The following is a 22,329-nucleotide window of genomic DNA, read 5'->3' as shown; positions in this document are numbered from 1 at the left end:
GAAATGAAAATAGTAATAAAAACCTGCCTACTTCACAGAGTTGTTTGAAGGGGGCTACATAAAAACCGGTGACCTTATAATTTACCATCCGAACCAAGACGCTCGATTATGAAAGGGGGTGCTATTAATTATTCCAGGACGACAGGCATAATCCAGGATGTCTGGTCCCCTAGGTATAAAGTCTCTTACTCAGAAGGGTGACCAGACATCCTGGATTGGGAGGGTTTTTCTGGCAAGCTGAACTGGACTGACTCCTTACTCCCTGACCATACTCTTTTGGGTGCCTTCGTTACCAGAGAACCACTTCATGCTCAAACTTTCCTGCTCATAGCCGACAAAGTCCAGCCTGGTCTGGCCCTGCCTGCCACCAGCTCTACCTGAAGCATGCTTGCCAACCAGTCTTTGCCTGGCTAACTTCTGATATTTCAAGAGCTTAATATTGAGTCGTCCAGGAAGCCTTCGTGAGACCCCACATGCACTTATCCCTGTGTATTCTAGTGCCTGGCACATGAGAATCCCTGGAGGAACGAGTGAATGGGCACACAAGACAGGCACCCCAGCTCCAGAAGAGACAAGGGCTGCTGTGGGTATAAGGGCCTCAAATACTCTGAGGCTAGGCGTGCAGGGGGACCATGGTGGGGCAGGGTGGGGTCCAGGCCCTGTGAGCTGGCAGCACCTGCCCCTCACCAGGCAAAGGGCACCTTGCGATGCTCCTGCATGACGTAGTGGTCATCATTCTGGGGTAGTGCTCGCATTAGCCCGAAGTCTCCAATCTTGACCAGGTCACGGGTGGCCAAGAGCAGATTGCGCGCAGCCAGGTCACGATGAATAAAGCGCTTGGACTCCAGGTAGCCCATGCCCTCAGCCACCTGCACAGCATAGCGACTTAGAGTCCCCAGAAGGAAGTGGCCCTGGTGCTTGCGAAGCCGGTCCAACAGTGATCCCAAAGGAGCCAGCTCTGTGACCTGGGGCCGTGGAGGAGGTGGGAGGAATTAGCACGCCTGAGCCCTGCCCCTCCCTTGGCACCCCATGCTGGCCTCCCAGTCCTCTCCTAAAGGCCTGCCAGAGTCAAGCTCAATGCTCCTTCCTGGCCTTTCCTTTGGGGCCCTCCACGAGTTCTACAGCTTCCCTCAAAGCACTGTGAAAAACTGAGGCCCAGAGAGGCAAGCCAGAGAGGCTCACGTTAGAAATTCTAAGCATTAAACTCTAGGACCAGCTCCTCCCATAGGTGTAACTCTGACGATGAATACAAACAAAATGCAGAGATGGACATGGGCTCCGCTGAACCCAGTCAGTACCGGGATAGGCCCCAGTGAGCTCCTTTGCCACATCACGTCATGGACCAAAGCAGGATCTGGAGGACCTCTGACCTTCGTCAGGATGAAGGGAGTTACGACAGCACACGCAGGAGAGGAGGTGGACCTGGGTCCCAGAGACTGCAGGCCCCTCCCATGTACAATACTCACCATCTTCATGGGTGGCGTGAGCACCACACCATAGAGGCGAATGAGGTTCCGGTGGTCGAGTGAGTGCATGGCGTTGACCTCCCGGATGAAGTCGTCCATGGCCTCTGGCTGGCTCAGCACATCTGGCTTCAGGCACTTCACAGCCACACTCACCTGCCCAGAATGGAGACTGTCGGGAGTCAGGACAGGCCCCAGCCCCTAACACTCTGAACCAACCTGCTCGTCCCTCCAACTCAGCTCAAACATTCCAGCTTCAGATCTGCTATCTGGGCGGGTGAGCACATCACAGGTTCCCTGGCCTGGCTGGGGAAGGGCACCTGGTGACCCCCAGAGGCCATTAGTTGGGCCTCCCCTTCCTGGGGGAATGCCCAGGTTAAGTAATGACCATTAGGTAAGAGATGACCGACCAGTATGATGATAGGATATTAAAATGTTATAAAATGAAATGTTAAAAATAGTTTTGGTGTAGAAGAAAAATGCTTTAAATATAATGCCAAAACACTGATTTATGGTGACAGAAGTCAGGATAGTGGGCTTCCCTGGAGGAAGGGGACACTCAGCGGAGAGACAGGAGAGAGGTTCTGACACGCTGGAAACGCTCTGCATCATGATCTGGGTGTCACTACCTGGGTCCACGCATGTGTGAAAATTTACTAAGCTGTGTTCTAAAGAACGGCATGTTTTACTGGATATATGCTGCTGATTCTTCTGGGGAAAAATTTTAAATACAATACCGAGAGAAAGGGCAAGATTTTAAAAGCTGTATCTAAAATTTGTATCTTAACTAAATTCAACAAAATACCTACCTGGAAGGGAAAAAGGCAGAAATGCTAATAACTCGGCTTCCTCTGTGATGAGATTACATGCATTTTGCCCCCGCTTGTTTGTAAGTAAATTCTTTGTAAAATTTAAACAAGAAACAGATGTGTCTAGTTAAACCTGAGTGTAGAATCCAGGGCAAGCCACTCTGAGACTTGTGCCGGCCCCCTTCACATCCTATCCAAGGGGACAGATCCATCTCAGAGGGCAGAGTGGGACCTCTGCCAGAGTCTCTCAAGGGCCTGTCCCTTTGCCACACCATACAGGACCCAGAAAGCTCACCGTCTTCCCCGAGGGGGCGTCCCACTCGCCCCTGCGCACCACGCCAAAGGAGCCATCTCCAAGCTTCTCGAAGAGATGTAGGTCCTTTTCCCCAATGAGGCAGGTGAGACTCTGCAGGGGCCCTTCCCCTGCTGGGCCACCAGGGGTGGGTGAGGTCTTCCGGAAGGTGCTCTGAGAGTGATGGAGGGGGAACTCAACCTCCAGCCGCTTTCCACTGAACACCTGTTTGAAGGCAGCCAGGAGCCAGATGGAAAACCCTGAGGCCCCAGAGGCAATCACTCTATCCTGTCCCGGTGGGTCCTCACACAGGCCTCCAGGTAAGTCCCGACTTTGCCAAACGTCCAAGGGGCAGCCTGGCTGGAGGGCCATCCCCCCTCCTAACACACTCCCAAACAGGAACCCAGAGCCTCAGTGTGGCCTTAGGGTGTGCACCAGAAATGGACTGACAGGCATGTGGCCTGTGGCTACTGCGGCCCCTCACCTAGCTGTGGGGTCTGGGACAGCCCGAAGCCATTCTAGGCACTACCTTCTGCCTCACCTATCCCTTCCTGCACACCCTCTCCTACCCAGAACAGACTGCAGCCCTAACCAGAGCACATGGGTAGGAGCCTAAGGGGCCTGCCACAAACACCTCTCTGTCCATTTTTAGCCTTGGCCCCTTCTCTGGACTGCCCACTTGGCGCTGTCTGTCTCCACCCTCCCCAGGGAGCCGGCTGCCCTTCATCCTGCCAGGGGAAAGGATAATTTGAGCCTGAGGTTAGACTGTGAGTGAGTGGGGTGCAGATGAAGCAAGGCCTTGCTGGGGAAGGGCCTGGGAAGACAGCTGGGTTTCTGGAGGAGCGCCTAGAGCTGAGGGCGGAGAAAGAAGGGAGACTGGAAAGACCTCTGCACCCTGGGCTGGAGAGGGAAGGGGATGAAGGCAAGGGGGCAGGAGGAAGCAAGTCCTGAAGGTCAGAGCTGGCCCGTCAGTTTGACGTGGCCACCCCTACTAGGGCATCCAAAGCCTTGGCTTCACACTGCAGAGCCTGCCCAGCTGGGCCCCTGCCCCCAAGGCTGGCAGGGCCTTATCTGTACAGACAGTCTCCAATCTAAGGGCCTCTTCTGGCCGCTGTTCTGTCCTTTCTCCCAGTAACTGGAATCCCTTACGTCTGCAAACAATGTTCAGCCCGGTGAGGTGAGGTGAGCCAGGCAAGTGTTGCCAGCGCTGTCTTACTGAAGACATGCCTCAAGTTTGGAGAGGTTCACTGACGGGCCCAGGAACCTCCTGCGAATCCATGGTGGATCCAAGAACTGTGAAACCCTGGCACACTGCATAGCTCTTCCCTTCTGCTTTCACTCGCCCCAACACGCTCATCCTTCCCTAAAACCTGGGCAAAGGACCAGGACAGCGTCCCCAGAAAAGGCCACAGGGTCCCAAGAGACAGCCCCATTGCCAGATGGCAGCCAGGAAATCTCTGCTGCCCAATCCCAGTCCAGTTGTTCTGCCCTGCCCACCCCCCCCACCTCAGCCCTGAGGCCAGAAGTGGGGAGGGAAGACCCTGACTGGTTCATTTCCTCCCATATTGCCTTCCAGACAATGGGCAAAGTTCCACTGAATCAGACCAGGGACACACCACTCGACAGACCCAAATTGGAACAAAGCAGGGGGTGGGAATGGCAGGGGCAGGGGGCTGGAGGGGGCTGTGGGGAAGGAAGATGTCAGCAAGGCCAGTTGAACAGAGCAGCCCTCCACAGACCAAGGAGGGTGGGGGAGAACGGAAGCAAAGCAAAGATGTCCTAGGTCCAGAGAGCCCCACCCCACGCTGGACACCGGCCTTAACACTCAGAACAAGGGCTCAAGTTACGGCATACTGTTCCACACCCAGCATCACTGCAAAGCGAGAGGGAAGTGAAGCCACGGTTGCACACAGGCTACTTACATGCTGTCTCTACCGGAGACAGACACTTAGCCAGGCAGCTCTACAAGTACTCTAACTGATAAGACCCTGGAGGAAGGAGGTCCGCACAAAGTGTGAGATTATACTGCCCGAGAATGGGGGAACTTCCTAGGACTAACATCAGAGTGGGATCCCGTGAGGCTGCCCTAGCCCATCTCATTCCTTGTCCACCCACCTTGCTCATCCAGGACTTTCGCTTGCACATGGCCTTTCTCCTCTTCACAGCCTCCCACAGCCGCCGCTGGCCTGCAGAAGGGACAGAGAACCCAGTGCTGTTAAGGCTCACACCCCTCAGAGAGGCTGCTGCCTACCTGCAGGCTTCCTTGGTCTCCTGGGGCGGGCCCACCACTAGATACTGCCCAGCACAATGACACCAAAGAAACAAACCATCCCAACCAATCAGGGGCTGCAAATGAATCAGACGATCACTGCATTCCATGTCTAAGCAGTGGTTCTTGAACTGGATGGAAGCGTTTGATCACCAAAATTGAACAGTAGTTCTCTGTTCCCAACTCTCAGGAATCAAAGAAATTAAGGTAATAGAATTTCCTAATTTTGAGTTTTTCTCCCATAAAATTTAACATTACTGGCATCAGACACCAACTATCCAGACCAAAAGTAGCATAAGTCCATGTCTAATTTAGCACATTATTATTTATTTAGCTGCTTTAAGTTGAATTCAGGAATAAGTTTCTAGATTCTATATGGAACACCAGGAGTTTTAGGTGCTGCAACCACTATTTTTTAGGATCAATACATAGAAAAGAAATGCGTTCAACTGATAGGGCAGATATTTGTGAGAGAGAAAGACAAAGAAAGAAACAGTAACAGAAAATCAGCAAAGCGTCTGAGGTTTTTTATCTTCCCTTCCTCATATACTCTGACCACTGAAACCTTGGTGACTAGACCAGACTCAATTCTACATGTACAAAGGAGGAGAAGATGGGGAAAACACATCCTACAAATGTCTGAACAAACAAAAAAGGTAGTAGTTAGTCCTAAGTAGTCAGAGCTTTAAGTAAGACTCCTCGAAGTCCAATTCACCTTTACAAGTGCACACTGTTCTCATGCACTCACTGTGTGTGGCATCTACTGAGGCCCCTCCACCCCACCTCAGGGGTTCTTGGACAGGCAGGGAGAGTTCTCAGCTATGCCACCCCATGGAATAAAGGGGGGAGGACTCTTCCAAGTGGTCGGAGACCCTGAGGACAGAGAAGGTAAATGGTCAGTGGGGAAACAAGGTGCAAGGCCAACGTCCCCACCTACCAGGCCGGCCCATGCCAATCTTCTCCAGGTCCTCATTCTTGACATACTCAAAGTGGGACAGGCGGGTAACATTGAGGTCGTCACGGAGCCGCAGGAAGTACTGTTGCAGCTGCACCTCAGACAGCAGCTCCAGCAGCCAGCCTGTGCCTTCCTCTGGCTGCATACTGCTGCTCCCCAGCCTCTGTGGGGAGGGAAGAATGAATCAGGGACCAAGGTATGCAAGGAGGTAACAGGGGACCCTGTCCACGTGCCCCGGGCTCACCCACATTCTAATATGCTGCTTCCGGGAAAGACTCACATCACCTTCTTGCTGTTCAATACAGCTGTACAGAATAGCCTGTACCCACCTGCCCCCTTTCCTGCCAGCAACAAGAGTTGAATTAGGACAGTTGGGATATGGCCCAGATGCCGAAGTCAGGGTCTTATTCCCAAAATCCATGGCCCAGTGACCCGAGATCAACCTCTAGTGTTCTCAGGTTTCCTGTCGGCTCAGACTCCCTTGGGGTAACAAGCCCTTTGAGAGCTGATGAAAACTATTGATTTGTGTCTCCAGAAGAAATACACATTCTTAATCATAAAGTTTCAATATAAAATATTGGGGGTTACAGTGTCCCTTGAGACCCACCCACGGGGCTCCTCAGACCTGATGGACCCCCAAGAACTCAGCCCTAGATGAGTCCTCCCAATGCCTGACATAGCCAGAGCCTCTCCCTCCCCAGTCAAAGACCTCTCCAAGTGCCTCCGGGACCACAGTGAGTGGAAGAGGGAAGGGGAGAGGCTGAGGTGGCTTTCAGACCCAGCTCAAAGAGGCAACACTGTTCAGCTCCTGTCAACGGTTATCACAGCAGACTATGGCCCAGTGTTGTCAAAGTTTTCAATTTTTTCAAGAACTACTGGCAATCTGAATCTATAGGTGTAATCTTGCCACTAAAATTGTTTTGAAAATATATGCACATGGTAAAATATTCAAAAGGCACACAGAAGCCATAAAGTCTGATTCCCTCCCCTACTTTATAGCCACCTAGCTCCCCATCCCCAAAGCCAGACACCATTAATGACTTAGGCATCCTTCCAGGCTTTGTATTTTTCCTCACAGAAATATTCACTCATTATCCATACCATTCTGATCCTTGTTTTCATTTCATATTATCTGACTTTTTAACTAGGTCAACTGACTGATGTTTCTCTCTCTCTCTCTCTCTCTCTCTCTCTCTCTCTCTCTCTCACACACACACACACACACACACACACACACACACACTGCCCCCCCACCTCACTTCAGTGTTGGCCAAACAACTGACTGATGTTTGAAACACACACACACACACACACACACCCCCGCCCGACCCCCCCACCACCTCACTTCAGTGTTGGCCAAACAACACATGTATGTACAGGCCAGTCAGCCAAAGGACCACCAGTGAGTGAGCTCTGACTTACACTTTCTTGGGCCCAGAGAGAGAGGCCAGTGGCATCCTCAAAGCTAAGCAACCTGGCCCATGGGACACCAAACCCATCCCAGTCTAAGTAAAATACCTCAGAGCTGAGGGTTCCGTCTAGCCAGCCTGTGACTCTTGTTCAGACCCCATGGATGAAGCAGGCAAGAGGGAAAAGTCCAGCTGCCCGAGACCTCCTCCTCCCCAACTCAGAGGTGGCCTTGTCCCCCAGCTCTCATCACAGATTATACTGAGAAGCAAGAGCTTGTAGCCCAGGCCTAGCGTGAGCCTCCTGCACCGTTTCCAGAGGTTCTGCCAGCCCAACGCCAGGAGCTCAGGCTTTCCCAGGCAGCTCACAGCAGTACAAAGAGCAACAAGCAGGAACTAGAGAACCTCAGTTCAAACCCTGGCTCTCCTACCAAGGTGGCTGGGCCAGAGGAGATTTCCAAACTTTAAGCTGTAACCCTTTACCCAGATGGTGCTCACAAAGGCTGTACAGCCCCCTAGGGGATATTTTTGGTTGTCACAATGTTGGGGGACCACTAGCGGCCTTCAGTGGGTAGTTGGGAGACAGGAACGTGAGTTACCCTGTAATGTGCAGGGCAGTCTCACACACTGTCCCAAATCCCATACAACTTAATTCATGCAGGTGAAAAATTTGTTTATAATCATTAGAATCTAGAACTGAATTCCAATTTACATTCTTTTTTAATCCTCACCCAAGGATATGCTTACCGGTTTTAGAGAGAGAAAAGGGAGGGAGGGAGGGAGGGAGGGAGGGAGGGGGAGAGAGAGAAACATCAATGTGAGAAATATCGATCAACTGCCTCCCCTACATGCCCCAACTAGGGATTGACCTCGTAACCTAGGTATGTACTCCGACCAGGAATCAAACCCGCAACCATTTGGCGCACAGGAGGATGCTCCATCCAACTGAGCCACCCAGCCAGGGCCTATTTTACCTTTGAACAAGAAAGTATTTTTTCAGTTTTAAAACATACCACATTTTCTTGGAATGGAACTACTGTGTAAACTGAGGGAAAACTGGCCTTTGTTTTTGGTCAGAATTTAGCAAAAGTTGTTCACTATTCAAAAGAATGTCACTGAAGGCAACCCATCCTTACTTTTTCAAAACTCCCCTCTCAGTACTTGCATATGTTGCTTTCATGGTGGTTCTCCATTAGATTTTAGTGTCTACTTCACTATGTCAGAGTGCACTGACATTAGAATACATGAAGTGATATAATTACTTTCCTTTTATTCCTCTTTTATATTACAGGTAGCATTATGTTTGTTAACTGGCTGATTACACACCCATGGGCATGGCAAACAGCTTCTATTTCTATTCATTTTTAAGAAGAATAACAATAAAAAAATAACTCTAACACTTCAACTACACTTACTGTATGCTGGGCACAGTGGTAAGCATGTAGCTGTATTAATTCACTTATCCTCAACAAAACCATCTGTTACAAACAAGCGGGCGTGGGCTTAAGAGAGCAGGGCACCACTGCCTTCCAGAAGAAAACCCCGAAGGTGCCCTGTGAGCATCCCTGACCTCAGCGCTGCCTCTCCATGGCCTGGCCCAGGGTGACAGGGCCAGCACTTCCACAGTCACTACCCTGTTCCTGGAACAAAGCGATCCCACCTTCGACACGGTTCAGCCCTCAGATGGGGCTTTGCCACCAGGGCAGGCGGTCTGGAAGTCCAGTCCTCTCCTTCCCCGGTCCCCAAATTCCAGAGCCCCAGGCTCCCCCCCATTCCTACCCTCCTCTGGGGCAAGAGGCAGCCACTCCTGAGAACAGGTCAAAGCCATGTCCTGCTGGTCAGAGCTAAGGAGGACCCCAACACCCCTCCTCTGAAAGGCACAGTCTAACCTGTTCCTTTTCCCTGAAACACCAGCTAACAAATCTCCCGGGCTCAGCTGGACACTCTCCTCCCTGCTCCCCAACCCCAGGCAACAGGGCTGCTCTGCGTAGGGGCAGGTGTGGGAAGACTGAGGACTGCCGGTGAGAAGAGAGCAGGCAGGGTCCCAGTTATGCCTCTACCGCCAAGCCAAGGGCGACCCTGGCCAAGCCACCTCCCCATCCCTACCTGCCACCTCCACCCCAAGTTTCTTTGTGAAGAACAGAGCACTGCTGCAGCTGAGCCCCACTCAGTCACTAGTTCGGCATGTGCCCAGACCCCAGCAGAGCCCAGAGCCCACCCATCTGTGTTGGACACATATATCTCTCACGGCTGCATGCACACTTTTAAAATACACTTTTCTAACACTTGCCAACAAGAATGCAGCAGCTGGAGGGGAGAGGCCACGCGGGCCCAGACCCCCTGTCCGACCCTCCCTGGAGGTGTCCCTCAGCCATCCCAGTCCTGCTCCCTGCCCCTCAGTAAAGCACTGGCTCTGAGGAGCTGATCCAGTCTCCAGTCAGTCGCCACGGCTCCTCCCCGGCCCCAGCCAAGGCCCCTCCACCCCTCACTCACTGTGTATAGTCTTCGCCGTAATCTGGCCAGGAGAGGAAAGGAGAGCTCTAAGCCAGGGAACCGACGAGCTGTTGGCATCTCCACGGAGCTGGACCCCCTGACTGGGTCACTGGGACTCTGGCTTGAGAAGTGGGGAGCAGGGGCCTCAGATCCTGAATTTCAGGTTCGGCCCAGAAGGGAAGTTGGCCAGACGTCTGTCCCAGGAGCCCCCAGAACCTCACACCAGGGGTGGAAATGGGGCAGAACAACAGGGTGGCTCTCTTTCCCCTGCTGCACAGCTGTTTCTACAGCTGGCTAGTCTGGCAAAGAGCAGGTTCGCTCTTCTCCTGACTGTCTGCAGGGTCCTCTGTCCTGTTTCTCTGCCTTCTCTCCAGTGCAGTGGTCACAGCTCCAGTCCTACTCCCGGGCTCCCCCACACGACTGCCCTCCCTCCCTCTCTCCTCCCTCTCTCCCCAGCTAAGCAGCTCTGACACTGGCTGAAAAAGGACCTCTCTGAATCACTGCCAAGAGGGCGGCGGGAATGGGGGGACTCTTCCTCTCAGCCACCCGCACCGGCCCCCCTGCCTCCCCATACACAAGGCCCCCTGTCTCTGGCTTCCACCCCAGCCCCCACAGTTGCAGACAACTCCTGGGGTTTTCGGGTGGGGGCTATGTGAATCAAGCAGCAATGTACAAAGAATGGTTGCAGGCCCCTACATAGGCTTATCTGAGGCTTGGGAACTAGTACACAGTCTGAGTTACAAGCTAGGACCCCTGAGTCATTCCTAGACTCCGCAGGAGACCCTTTGGAGACCCTCCCCCATCTCCCAGTCCCAACCTTGGCTGGGTGTCTCCTGGCTCAGGCCCTAATGTGGCCCTGTTACCCTGGTGCCCGACGGAAATAGGAGGCCGGCAGCCTGCCAGAGTGGGGCAGTCCAGCCAAGACCGAGAGGGGGTGGAAAGGGTAAGGAATCTCCACCCCCTCCCCTGGGGTTGCCTTGTCTGCTGCCCACAACACCCAGGGTGCCTCCTCCCAGACCAGCTGGCCAAGATCCAAAGCCTCTCAAAACAAATATGCATCTAGACGCTGCTGGGATTTCCCCCACCCCAAAACTGTGATTCCAGGCTATAGGATGTCTCTTGTGTAGCACCCCCATATGCAGACAACAGTCCCAGCTAAAGGGAACTGGAGACACTCCATCAAGCCCCTGTGGGCCCCCCACGTTCCTAGAGCTGACAAATGATCCCTCTGCCCCTCCTCAAGGGCGCCAGCTGCTTTTACACTCCCCTCACTACAGCCCCCAGACACACCTGACAGCTGCAGGAAGTCCTCCCATGCTCCCTCAGCACCCCCACCCCATCCCCCAGCCATGCCCAGGGAGCCCCTGTTTCTTGCACACTGCTCTCTTGTCCATATCCAGCTGGCAACAAGTGTTGAGAGCCCCAGCTGGCTAGTAGGGCAGACAGCTGGGGTGAGAATTTGGGGGAGCCAGCATCCCAGGCTCTCTTTTCAGGGCCTCTTTCAGTGTCTGACCTCCTGGCAAGGAGGTACCCAAAGGGTCAGCCATTTCCTGCTCTGAGTCCCAAAGCAGGCAGGAGAGGACACGCCCCTAGCAACCTGTCCCTCTTCCCCACCCCCATCACCCACTCCCCAAAGCTTATAGAGCCAACCAGGTACAGCCTCCTCTCTGTCGGCGTGAATCGCCAGTCTGAAGGGGGAGTCACAGACAATGGACATGGCAAGGTAAGGCCAAGGGCATACTGGAGCTGATTTTTCCCTAAACCCTGGCAGAAAATGTTTCCAGCTAAGACAAAGAAGCCTACTGCCTACCTCCCACCAGGTACCCAGGGACCTGATCTCAGGGGACAATTAAAGCAGGATTAATCCCTCTACTGCAAGAGGGGGGCTGTTGGATCAGAATGGACAGGTTAAAAATTCTAGCCACCCCCTGAAAGATGTGCCCTAAATCCACTGGAACTCCATGCCTGACTCTCCCTTGGACATCAGGTAAGAACAAGCCTCAGCAGCTTGCTCAGCAATCCAGCTGTGGGAGGCTGTAAAGAAAAGGAAAGCATGGCCAGGGGTCAGAGCTCAGGCCAGCTCTTGAACCCCTTTCTCCAGGCCCTGAAAAACAGCTCCCCACCTCATCCTATCAGCTACTGCCCTCTGCCGGCCAAGAGAGAAAGTGCTTGATCTCCAAAGGGAAGTGGTCCCCATACATACAGTGATCTTATTTTCCAAAGCAAACAGGAACATTTGGCTTGAAATGCATATACAGAAGGTCAGTAGCCGAAATGTCCAGGGCACAGGAACTCAATACCCATAAAAGACTAAACCCAAACCCTAGAGCTTCCAGGGCTCTCACAGGGCGTAAGAAAGCTTAAACAGGGGGCCCAGAGGCACTGAGGCAAATGTCAGCATCAGTAATTCACTACCATCGATTCATCCCACCCCTTAACTCCCCACAGGAACATCCACTCTTCTTAACCCAGACTCATATCCCCCAGGATCTGTCCTGGGGCTCAGGAGCATAGGCACCCCTCACTTCTGGAAGGCTGCTGCGGAGAGCAGGGCGGGGCCTCAGCAGAGCAGCAGACGATGGGGATGGGGGCTAGGGCCCGGGTACCTGTCTATCCCCTCCTCCATTACCTGCTGTCCCTCCTCGCCCAGTCAAGCGCTGATATGCAGATCTCTCCCCCAGGGAGAGATACCTCCCTGCATTAAGGCCAGGGAGGGGAGCAGAGCCCTCTAGCAGCCCCCGCCCCTCCAGCGCACCAGCAGCGTCATGGCCCTGCGTCCTGAGGGGCCGGGCCTCCAGCATCCGGAGCTTAGAAGGGCAGAGCTGCTAAAGCACCTCAGCCAGGGGAGGCCCGTTCCTTGTTCCCGCCCCCGCACGCACCCCGCACACACCCCACAGCCTTCTGCAGCCTTCTACAGCCTTCTACAGCCTTCTATCCACAACCAGCTGGCAAGAGCCCCGGTGGTCCCTCTCTCTCCTGCTAGGACCGCGGCAAGCCCCTCCCCCAAAGTTGTTCCCTCGCAGTGCCACTGGCTGACCCCCAGAGGGCCAGATGTTGGGTCCTACCTTCACTAACCACGGAGGAGCCGCAGCTCCTTTGAGCGCCTCGGCTGTCTCCAGCTCCCCAGAGCTCCACAGCTACCAGTTTAGTCCTGGGGATTCAAAGGCCCCCATATTCCATAAGGGGGTCCATCTAAGAAGTTCAGAGAAGAGAAACACCCCCTGTCCTGACTCAGCCTGAGATTCTTCCTTGTAGACATCAGGGCCTGAAGTCTATTCCTCCACCTCCTCGGCTTCCACCAAGCTCCAAGCACCAGCCCACCAGCCAGCTCCCTGAGGCTCCACTCCATTCAGCTCTACCTGCTTGACTAACTGGGCCCTTGAACCTGCCCAGCGCACTCCTCACAACAGCGGGCGCCACACCCCAGGCACGTACCCCAGCCCTCATCTCTGTGCCTCTTCTCAGCCTGCCTTGACATTCCCCTGCCTACCCACTTCCCCAAGATAGCATGGGCTGTGCACAGGGGAGGGCAGGGAAGAGTGCTAAGGCTGACTCTGGCCTCAGAAGAGGGCCTTGACCTCTGCTGGAGGAGCTTATCCAACACCTGCCCACGCAGAACTCTCACCCAGCCCTCAGGAGAGGCCACTGCTGGCAGAGGAAGTCCTTCCTTCTTCTAGCCTCCAGGGCCTCAAGGTGTAACACAGACCCTCTCATTTTGCTGGCATATGAAGCATCACTGACTCCACAGTACCAGGTATTTAGGGCTGAGCTCAGGGCACCTTCACCCTTTCGAGGGTGGGGAAGAGGAGGAGAAAGAAGCGGAGACACCCCTCCCCCCTCAACATACACACTTAACCTCAGGATTGAGAAGAGGCCCCAAGGAGGGCACTAGGTGAGTATGTCATAAGGCTCCCTCCTCACAAGCTCCTTCTCCACCCTGAAGCATGCTGGGATAGGGGATGGCCCTGCCAGGCGGCGGGTTTATTCTAGGCAGAAGCTCCTTTGCATCTTACTGCAGCTATGGCAGAAACTAGCTTTGAGCAGCTGCTGCAAGAACCCAAAGTCAGACACTGTGGGGAAAGAGAGGCTGAAAATGCCAGTCCCGTTCTTTCTTCTGGTTGAGTGAAGGGTCTGATCCAAACCATTCCTCCTTCCTGCTTTCTCCCTACCTCCATCCCCATAAGCCCCCTGCCATCTTGCTGTAAGACATTCCACAGGACCCAATCTGCCTGTAGGATTTGGGGAATCCAGCCCGCACACACCTCTCTGGTCTGTAACTTGCCCCCTTATCTCTAAAGGGAGCCTGGAGTAGCCAGGAATCTGCTGTCTACCCTCCTCCCCCAGCCTCTCCAACAGCATCAGTGAAGTGACAAATCCACACTGAGGAGCAGACATGACATGTAATTTCCGGCCAGAAGGATTTTTCCAAAACAATCTACCGTATTCTTAGGAATATTTGCCACCCCCACCTCCAAGCCAGCCCTCTCCCACTCCTCCCCTTCCTCTTCTCCAGGCTCTAGAAGGACGACAACTATGGGGTTGGGGGCAGGATGGGGGCTCATAGCTCCTCTCCCAGCCAGAGGATTATCTTGCCTCCACACACCAGTCCCACTAAGCCCAGTCAGCCTCAACTCACCCTCTGTGAGCAGGACCTGAGCTTCTGGACCAAAGCTAGCTTGGTTCCCCTCAGGACCTCATCCAAAAGAGAACTGCAGGCAACCCCACACCTCCAGGTAAGGCCAGGTCTGATGTCACCCTGGTCTGGGGAGGAGGCTGGCCAGGGGCCAAAGGAAAGAAGGGGATGATTCAGACACATACCATGGCTGTTCACACCTTCTCCATCTCCAGGACACAGGGGTCCACTTCCTCCCAGGAGAACTTGGTATCTGAGGTTCTGAGGACAGGCAAGGCTGAGGCATACTTGCCAGTAATGCTGCGTCCACAGACCCTGAGTCTACCCCTAAAGCCTCTGTACCCTTCTCTTCAACTGCTGATGTTGGTGTTTCCTAAGACTTCTGAACTCCCCCTTCCTTTCTCAATGGATGCTCTGTTGCTCCCTGGGGGGTCACCCCCTTCCCTATGACTCCAGCTCCTGAAGCTCTAGACCCACATTTATACACATTTACAAGACAGCCCCACCAGAAGGACGCACAGGTACCACAAATTCTGCATGTCCAAACTGAGCTCATCATCCCACCTAAACCCACTTAAACCTACCTAATGTGAGCTCCTGTATCCTGACTGAAAACATAAGCCACCACCAGTCATGCAGGCTAGAAACCTCACCCCTCCCCGAGCCCCCCCCCCAAACATCATACCTTCTTCCCCACTGGGCAGGCCACAAAATCTTATTGTTTCCATCTCCCCATTACTCCTCCCATCAATAGCATTGCGATCAAAAGTCAGACAGACCTGGGCTGAAATCCTGGCCGTCGTTTTCTAGTTGGGCAACTTTTGGGCAAATCACTTAACCTCTAAGCCTCAATTTCCTCATTTGTAAAATGGGGATAAATAGTACCTCCTTCATAGAGTGTAGATTCAATGAGATAATGAGTAGCAAGCACCTGGCACAGAGTTGCCTACTGTTATTACTGTCATCTGAACACTCTCCCTACCCTGCTTATAGTCTTCCATAACTCCTCCAGGATCCACTCCTTGCCTATTTGTCTAACTCCATCTCTTACCATTTCCTTCAAACGTCTCCATGCTTTCAAATCCAGTAAAGCAAACACCTTCTTGGGAAGAGGGGCTGCCAATCCCATTACAGTGACTCCTGTCCCAGACCCACTAAGCTACTCTGCTCCCACAAAGCTGCTTCAGCCCCAGGGACAACATGGCCCATCACAAAGGCTGGAGAGTCTTGAATCCGCTTTCCCTTCTCATGGGAGAGAGAAAGGGGCAGAGGAGGAGAAGGGGGAGAAAGGAAGAGATAGGGGGAGAACTTGGGAGGGAGGGACAAGGGAGAGGAGAGGACTGTAGGGGGACAGAGGAGTGGCAGGGAAGAAAGGCAGGCCAGAGGAGCAGGGACAGACACACCAGACTGAAGGACGCTCCTTTGCCATCATCTCCTTAGACAAGAATGAAAGCAATGTAACTTTCAGAGATGAAAGGAAAGGATCTGACTAAACACCATGACACAGACCAACAATGAATTCAACACCTCCCCACATGTACTAACTTGGTCTTTAAAGTATTTTGTAATTATTTCGTGCTCCATCAGCTAAAGACTGGCATGCCAACCCTGACATTCAGAGACAGGACACCGAGAGGCCTAATGCATTTCTGGAGTACTCCTCTCCCCCACACACAAAGACCGCTAGAGTGTAACAGAGGATACATTCCTGCAGCTGTCTGGGTCTCGTGCATATGCACGCCACACAAGCTGGACTGCTGCCTCTCGCCCATCCTCTGGCCCAGGCATCATCACAGCACCAAGGCACAGCAGTAACTCCCAGGAAAGGAGGAAGGATGTAGTCCCAGAAGCCAGCCACTCCCAGAGCTTTTCCAGGGCTGAGCAGAGGCCACCCAGCTAGTCACCCTGCCTGCTGGCTCAGGCCTTGCCCCACCCCCACCCCTTGGGGAGAGCCTAGAGCTGAAGCGGCCTATTGTTGGGTCCTGGAGGTGGGGTGGGGAAAGCCAGAGCTGTGTATTATAAATCATTTACTCTGCAGGAGGGACTGCTCATCCCTTGGGGACCATATCCGCAACAGAACCCTGGAAACTGGGAACTAGGAACATCCAGTGCAGGGCAGGCTGTGAGGCCCAGGAGAGAGGAAGGGTCTGAACCTGGAAGTGAAAGAAATGTCAGGGACTTAAAGATATTTAAGATACCTTAAATCCCACAATATCCTGCCTTCTGATTTTTAGTGATGGAGAAACTAACACCCTAAATTGGAAGGTGCTTGCCTGGTCCAAGGCACTTAAGAATCTGTTATAGGGAATAGATCTCCAGGAGTTAGGGGAGGTCAACAGTTCAGAGTGATGGTAATTCTCTTCTGGCCATGGAGGGGCACCCTGCAAAGTCAGGGACTAGTACAGGCCAGGGACCCAGAGAGGAGACCCTGACTCATTAGAAGACAGAGCATACAGAGGACAGGCAGAGACGAGAAGACGCCAGTGTTCTCACACCCAGGTGAGGCCCTTGGCTGCAGGGCTCCCAGGAGGTACAGCTGCTGAAGGGAGAGACCTGGCCAAACTTCTCACACCATACCCTTCCCTCAGGCACTTTCCACGTACCTACTACGTTTTTACCCTGGTGAAAACATACAGTTTTGGGGAAATATGAAGGAGAAGTCACAGTTTGGGTTCTCAGGAAAATATTATGTGTAGTAGTTTCTTTACTAAAAGCTTTATTTTCATTGACCAACTTAACTCCCTCCCCTTACTACCCTATCTTCTCCCCATTTTACAGATAAGAAAATTGAGGCTCTGAAGAGGTGAACAGGGTCACCAAGAAAGCAAGAGATGAAGCCAGGACTCAGTCCATACACAGCTGTATACGACATTGCTTAGCTCAAGGATGCAGGCCCATAGAGGGCAGAGCTGGAGTCTGATTCATTAAATATATACTGGACACTGAATAAATTCATGGATTATTTGGTTCCAGGAGAAGACTGTAGACTGTACACATGCACATAATTTCACTCCCTCCCAAAACTCCACCAAAACTACAATTTAAAACAGAGAAATTTTTGAATAGCAGAAGTCCCCATGGATGAGAAGAACAGTAGAAACAACCACAACAAAATTTTGGAAGCTGGAAAGCAGATGGGCTAGTGACAACTGAGGGGATGTGCCCTACCAACACTAGAGAGGAAACCAACAGACATAAGATACAGGAAGCAGGAGACCCAACACAGAAGGGCTGCAAAGGAAATGCCAGGACGCTAAAGAAAGATCCCAAAAGGAACAGCTAAGCGTCATGATAGAAAGCAACCAGTACTGTGCTGATTCAGGACACAAGGTTCTGAAACTTCTTCAGAAAGATGAATTTGATAGAATACCTAATGGAAAATAACACCTTGAGAAATTCAAGACAGTTACTGGAGAGTTCGACCAAAATAAAGTTGGACAGATAGAAGAAAAAAATGAGATGTAGAGTGGATGGACTGAATGACGGGAAGCATTAAAGGGGTGTAATGAGGGAATTACCGTTTTTGCCATGTATAATGTGCACTTTTGCCCAAGTTTTTTAGGGGCAAAAAGCAAAAAGGATGCACATTATACATGGGAATTAGTACTAAAACATGGGGGTGCATTATACACGGGAGCACATTACACACAGCAAAATACAGTAAGTCAAATCCACCTCTTTGACCAAGATGGAATAACAGAGATGAGATTTAAACTCCTTACTGAAATAACAACAAAAAAAAAAAGGATAAAATATGCAAATTGGTTTAAAGACACCAGACATGAGGAAACAAAAGACAGTGATGCCTGTGAGACAGGAAACAAAGGAGCTCAGCCCTACAGTTGGGTTACCAAGCTTCAGCAGAGGGAAGAGAGCTGGTCATCAGGCCCCTGAGAACTCCCTGAGCTGAGGAGGTGGAGCTGAGAGTCTAGGGAGGCTCAGCTGGCCAAAGTTCACAGAACAGATCATCAGAAAAGAGAGAACACCATAAAGGTCTGTAAAGGGTCCCCTCAAATATTCAGCTGAGAACTGACCATCACAGGAATGTGCAGAAACTACCCATGGCTAGGAGAAAAAACACCCAAAAGTGCTCACAGGCTGGTTAAAGTGCCTGTTCCTAACTGCCTGGCTGGAAAAGCTAGGCATTAGGTAGAATACACAAATGAGTCTTGATTCAGCAGTGGGGAATTACTGGCCCTAGACAGAGTATACCCCTGGTCCCCATCTCACAAATCTTACAAGTAAGACTCAAAGCACTCATACTGTTGCCAAGTCTCTTCACTACATGCCTGAATAAAGTCCAAGAATATTTATAGAAATAGAAAAATACACAGCAACCAACAAGATAAAATTCACATTGTCTGGCATCCAATAAATAATTACTAGACATGCAAAAAAGCAAGACACTATAATCCATAACAAGGAGTAAAAGCATTTAATTAAAACCAACCCAGAACTCACACACATTAGAATTGGTAGACAAAGACATTAAAATAATTATTTTAACTATTTGTAAAAGACTGTAATTAAGCTTCTAGAATAAAAACTACACTGTATAAGATTAAAAAAAAAAAACTGAATGGAATTTAACAGATTACACACAGCAGAAGAAAAATTGGGTGAACTTGAAGACACAGTAATAGAAATTCCAAAGTGAAAGAGAGCAAAAAAAGAGATTTGTTTTTAAATGAACAAAGCATCAGTGAGCAGTGACAATTTCAAGTGGCCTAACACACATATAGAGTGCTTGAAAAAAGGAGAGTTGGGCACAAAAAAAAAAAAAAAAAAAATGAAGGACTTACAGCTGAAATTTTCCAAATTTAATGAAAACTGTAAGCTCACAGATTCAAGAAGTTCACTCAACTCCTATAGAAGGCACTTGAAGGAAACTACATCAACACAGATTGTAATCATCCTGAGCAAAAATCAGTGATAAAGAGAAAATCTTAGAAAGTAGCTGGGGAGGGGGAGGGAAACGTTATATAGAGAGAAATGAAGATAGAAATGATAGCAAATTTCTTGCAGAAACAATAGAAATGAGAAGACAATGGCACAACATCATTAAAGATCTGAAAGAAAAAACTAACTAGAATTCCATTCCAACAGAAGTATCTTTTTTTCTTGTTAATTTGTGGTTTTTTTCTCTCTCTCCTGTTCATGTCTTTTATTAACCCATATACAGTTACTTATCTTCTGGTTTGTTAAAGCATTAGGTCAGACAATATTTGCCATAATAATGCCTGTCAAAGTGCCTGGCCAAAAAAGCTCCAGCACCACATTCGCCTAAAGGGAACGTCCAACAAAGGCAACTGACTTTGTAGATGCCTTGTAGATGGTGGTATTTCAAGACAGCCAACCTATACTTATTCTTCTGGGGAGTGGTGTTTAAGACTTTCTCTTCCTTCTCTTAGTACCGCCAAGTCTCAACACAAGATGAAGAGCGGACTCCTTTGGAATGTTGTAGTCAGACAAAGTATATCCCCCTTCCAGTTGCTTGCCAGCAAAGATCAGTCTTTACTGATCAGGGGGAATTCCTTCCTTATCCTGGATCTTGGCCTTGACATTTTCTATTACGTATAAAGGTTCAACCTCAAGAGTGCTGGTCTTCCCTGTAAGTATTTTCATGAAAATTTGCTTCCTGGCATTGGTTCCACCACAGACGGCAGATTGAAAATGAAAATATCTTTTCAAAATAAAGGTTAAATAAACTTCTTAAATATACAAAAGCTGAAAGAATTCCTAATCAGCAGACAGATCTATACTGTAATAAATGTTAAAGCCCTTCAGACAGAAGAAAAGTAATACCATAGGGAAATACAGATCTCTGCAAAGAAATGAGCAGCACTGGAAACAGTAATTGCTTGAGTAACAGTTAAGATATTTTTATTATTTAAATTACTTTAAAAGATAAATTAACTGTTCAAACAAAAGTAATACCAGTGTAGTATGGTGTTTATACAACATGTGTAATTTTTAACAATAGCACAAAGAGAGGAGAGAAATAAAAACATGCTACTCATATTTTAAGGCTCTTACACTAGTATCACTTGGAGGCAGACTATGATAACAAAGATATATATTATAAGTCCTGCAGATATTACAAGAAAACCATCCTCATAAGCATAGATGAAAAAATTCTTAACAAATTCTTCAGCAAATAGAATTCAACTATATTTATAAAGAATAATACATCATGACCAAGTGGAGTTTGTCTCAGGAATGTGAGGTTGCTTTAACATTTAAAAATCAATCAATGTAATTCAACACAGTAAAAAACTAAAATAGAAAATTTTATGATCATTTTGATAAACACAAAAAACAATGACAAAATCCAACACCTATTCCTATTAAAAATCTCAGTTGAGTAGGAATAGAAGGGAGCTTCACCTAATCAAGCGCATATATGAAAAACTGACAGCTGACCATGCGTAATGTGCAAGACTGAATGCTTTCCCCTGAAAATCAGAAAAAAGGAATCTGATGTTCTACTCAACTTTGTATCAGAGGATATAGCCAGTGCAATGGGGCAAGAAAAAGAAATAACAGGCATAAAGTTCAGAAAGGGAGAAGTAAAACTATCTTTATGAGCAGATGACATGGCAGTCTATGTATAAAATTCAATGGAAGCGACAAAAAAGCTACAAAAAAAAGTCAGTTTAGCAAGGCGGCAGAATTCAATGTCAACATACAAGGAGGGAACCCCAAAACCCCAGAATTTATTTTTAAAAAACTGTATATTTATTCTTACATGTTTAAACTTCAGTCACCCTCAAAATACTCTCCGTCTGATGCATGCAATACATCAATACACCTATAGGGACTTTTCCCCCACTGCTCGAAACAGTTTCTGAATGCGATTTTGATGCCTTTTAGTGCACCTGCCATTTTTTTGTTTCACTCCTTCCACATTAGCAAAACATTTCCCTTTGAGGACTTTGTTTATCAGGGGAAACAAACAAACAAACAAACAGGTCGCCTGGAGTGAGATCAGGTGAATAGGGAGGGTGGGGCATGGGGGTCATGCCATTTTGGGTCAACAACTGCTGAACACTCAGTGCACCATGGGCAAGTGCTCTTATAAACCACGCATCATGAAATGGGCAAAGGAGCTGAAAGAGTCTTCAAAAAATTTTCACTGAAGCCAGCTGTAGCCTCTCACAACAATGCCAGCTGGTACACTGATACAGATGGGTTCCTAGAACACTCACCTAGCAGAGGTAGCCTGTATTACAAGGGACCTGCACTCCAGAATTCCAGTTTTTGGGGGGGCCCACTCCCTGTATAAAAATCAACTGTATTTATATATACTAGCAACAAACAAATTGGAAACAAATTTTAAAAGTAACAATGCCACTTTACAGCAAACTCACTGAAAACAGCTGAAAGATAGAAGCAACCATCTATGAACGAATCAACAAAATGTAGTATGTTCATATATTATTCAACCTTAAAAAAGAAGGAAATTCTGGCACATGCTACAACATGGATGAAACTTGAACACATCATAGTAAGAGAAAAAAGTGACAAAAGAATACTCTATGATTCTACATCTATGAGATACTTAGAATAGTCAAATTCACAGAGACAGAGAGTAGATCGATGGCTGCCAGGGGCTGGAGTGGAGGGAGGAATGGAGAGTTACTGTTTAGTAGGTACAGAGTTTTAGTTTTGTAAGATGGAAAAAGCTCTGAAGATGGATGGTGACCATGGTTGCACAACAATATGAATGTACCTAACAATACTGAACTATACACTTAAAAATGGTTAAAATAGTAAATTTTATGTTATGTATATTTCACCACAATTAAGGTAAATAAAATTTTTAAAAATTAAAAAAAAAAAACAGACCTGTTAACTGAAAGGTCACTGGTTCGATCCCCAGTCAGGGCACGTACCTGGATTGCGGGCCAGCTCCCTAGTTGGAGCTGTGCAAGAGGCAACCAATAGAGGTTTCTTTTGCACGTGGATGTTTCTCTCCCCTCTCTTCCTCCCTCCCTTCTCCTCTCTCT

General features: G+C 49.6%; 1 protein-coding gene across 3 annotated transcripts in view; it reads right to left on the bottom strand.

Annotated features, from left to right (window-relative positions):
- The window catches only part of TNK2 (tyrosine kinase non receptor 2), a 39,758-nt gene that overhangs the window by 13,444 nt on the left and 3,985 nt on the right, over positions 1-22,329 (bottom strand). For 2 of the 3 annotated variants that reach the window (XM_054575153.1, XM_054575155.1), the window contains exons 1-6: positions 9,688-10,061; positions 5,771-5,951; positions 4,680-4,750; positions 2,568-2,789; positions 1,467-1,619; positions 688-965 (exon numbers count right to left, since the gene is read on the bottom strand). In XM_054575153.1, the coding sequence (XP_054431128.1) occupies positions 688-965; positions 1,467-1,619; positions 2,568-2,789; positions 4,680-4,750; positions 5,771-5,951; positions 9,688-9,765 (983 nt within the window). In that variant the 5' untranslated portion in view covers positions 9,766-10,061. Of the gene's footprint in view, positions 1-687; positions 966-1,466; positions 1,620-2,567; positions 2,790-4,679; positions 4,751-5,770; positions 5,952-9,687; positions 10,062-22,329 lie in introns of those variants that run through there. The other variant, XM_054575154.1, reaches the window with a different exon arrangement.

This window comes from Pteronotus mesoamericanus, unplaced genomic scaffold, assembly GCF_021234165.1.
Source record: "Pteronotus mesoamericanus isolate MK-2021 breed Mesoamerican mustached bat unplaced genomic scaffold, CSHL_Meso_final contig_27, whole genome shotgun sequence".
Lineage (NCBI taxonomy): Eukaryota > Metazoa > Chordata > Mammalia > Chiroptera > Mormoopidae > Pteronotus > Pteronotus mesoamericanus.
Note: the sequence above shows the minus strand (reverse complement) of the source record. Positions and strands in the feature narration are given on the sequence as shown.